This window comes from Phytophthora infestans, genomic scaffold (genome assembly GCF_000142945.1).
Source record: "Phytophthora infestans T30-4 supercont1.145 genomic scaffold, whole genome shotgun sequence".
Classification (NCBI taxonomy): domain Eukaryota; phylum Oomycota; class Peronosporomycetes; order Peronosporales; family Peronosporaceae; genus Phytophthora; species Phytophthora infestans.
In genome coordinates this window covers 80,685-82,576 of record NW_003303614.1, presented here as the reverse complement: position 1 = coordinate 82,576, position 1,892 = coordinate 80,685, and the positions used below count along the sequence as shown (strand labels likewise).

The following is a 1,892-nucleotide window of genomic DNA, read 5'->3' as shown; positions in this document are numbered from 1 at the left end:
CCCAAAAATTTAATTATGGAGGCTTCTACCCAAGAGTCGGTCTATTTCAACGACACCTGGGTTCTGCCTATACACTATCAGGTACTCTACAAGTGCGAATAAAGCAGCTAGACACTTCATCTTCCTCACTTTCCAACTTGCCATCAATCGGCCAAGGGGGTGACGGGCCGAAGTACTGTGAACGTCACACGCATACCCCTGTAGTGCATTGTGGAGTTTAAGACGGCGCGTGGTGTGGTATTAGTGGGCAACTGGCATTAAGCGTCTTCCGTGGTTTTTACCGCTTTGAAGTTGCTGCCTAATCCTTTCTAGCTGCACGGAGCCTGATTACATCCATTATGACGACAAGTTGGAAAGTCAAACGTAAAGGTATAGCAAACAGTAATCTGTTTCCAGCTTCCATCTGCTCGGACATCCTTACGCGCTTGACCATCTGGGAGTACAGCACTAGCTATTAACAAAGTGTCCTTTCGCTCAAGGAAAAGCCACACTGCCATGACGTGCGAGGCGCATGTCGCACAGAAGGTATGCTCGGTGGTTGACTCATCAAGCCTCATTACTCCAGACAATGCCTGCTATTTGCTCGTTATAACCCTCAGTGGAACTCAAAACCGAGGCAGAGTTCACCCTCACCTGCATCAAAGCTTGTACTTAGTAGATAAGATCAAGTTGCCCGACAAACTTTTATTCACGCTCAGCTATTCTTAAGCCTCACTTGAGCAGCTCAAAAATGGATAAGGCGGGGATTCAGCGTACAGCCATTTGTTGTTGAAGTCGAGTGGCGAAACGCAAAGGTCGGCGCTAATTGGCCTACTGAGAGGGCTCCGAAAGAAACAAAAGCGCTGATTGGACCTCTAGGTGGGCTCCGATTTTTCCGTAGCCGTTTCAAAAGCACTTCAACAAGTCAACGAATGGAGGAGAATCTCTGCTTTATCTCTTTGTTTGTGACGCCGCACGTGCGAGAGGTCACGGGGGCGTTGCTGGATCGCATAGCACTCGATTGCAATGCAGCCAGCCTCTCGCTCGAGATTGTCTTTTTGGCAATCATTCTCGCATTTTCCTCGTGGTGGGCAGACCAAAACAACTTCGTCTAATGGATGTCCAGGTAGTCATTTCGTTGCTCATTTTCACGTTCGTGAGCTGCAGCGTCGTGTACGATGTCGAACTCAGCCCGCAAGGACGGAAGTTGCTCTCTAGACGCTATCGGTAAGGCACCTGTAACCCCCTTGTTGGCCTCGATAGCTGCTCATGATTCTCTCTGTTCTGTGTGAGTAGATGGCGACGATTATTGAACTGGTTTCCCATGGGTGTTGTCTACGCTGCATTCTATATGGCTCGGTATAACGTCGCTGCCGGCAACGTTTCATCGGTGCGCAATCAGCTTGGCTTCTCCTCTGTCTACATGGGCTGGTACGTCTCGATGATCTACCAGAGTTTGTTTTACATGCGCTAATGTCGCGACCATAGGGTTCTCTCTGCAGGGTCTTGGGCGTACGCCGTCAGCTCTCCTTTCACGGGGCAAATTACCGATTATATTGGCGGAAGAAAGGGCATGATCCTTTCGTGTGTCGGAGCAGCACTCTGCAATCTAGCACTCGGAGTCATCTTTCTCAGCAACGGGTCGCATGTTGTGAGGCAAATCTTCTTCATTGTTTTCTACGCGGCGAACTTCCTCATGCAGGGCTTCGGTACGAGCGCTGTGGTAAAGATCAACGCGGCTTGGTACCTGGCAAGTGAACGAGGAGTGTTTGCTGGTGTTTTCAATACAATGTTGACGAGCGGATACTACTTGTCACTGGGCACCGGCAGCAGCATTATCGAGTCTTTGGGCTGGGCCTACGTCTTCATTATTCCGGGTGGTGCTCTGCTCGTGATGTCAGTCATCGTCATGG

At 49.8% G+C, this 1,892-nt stretch overlaps 1 protein-coding gene across 1 annotated transcript; it reads left to right on the top strand.

Moving 5' to 3' along the window:
- Positions 1–1,093: 1,093 nt before the first annotated feature.
- Positions 1,094–1,874, top strand: PITG_20180 (uncharacterized protein; the record flags this gene model as incomplete). The annotated part of the gene is made up of 4 exons (XM_002895638.1): positions 1,094–1,206; positions 1,276–1,410; positions 1,468–1,770; positions 1,823–1,874. 4 exons carry the CDS (start codon positions 1,094–1,096, stop codon positions 1,872–1,874), a joined length of 603 nt encoding a protein of 200 aa, XP_002895684.1.
- Positions 1,875–1,892: the final 18 nt, after the last annotated feature.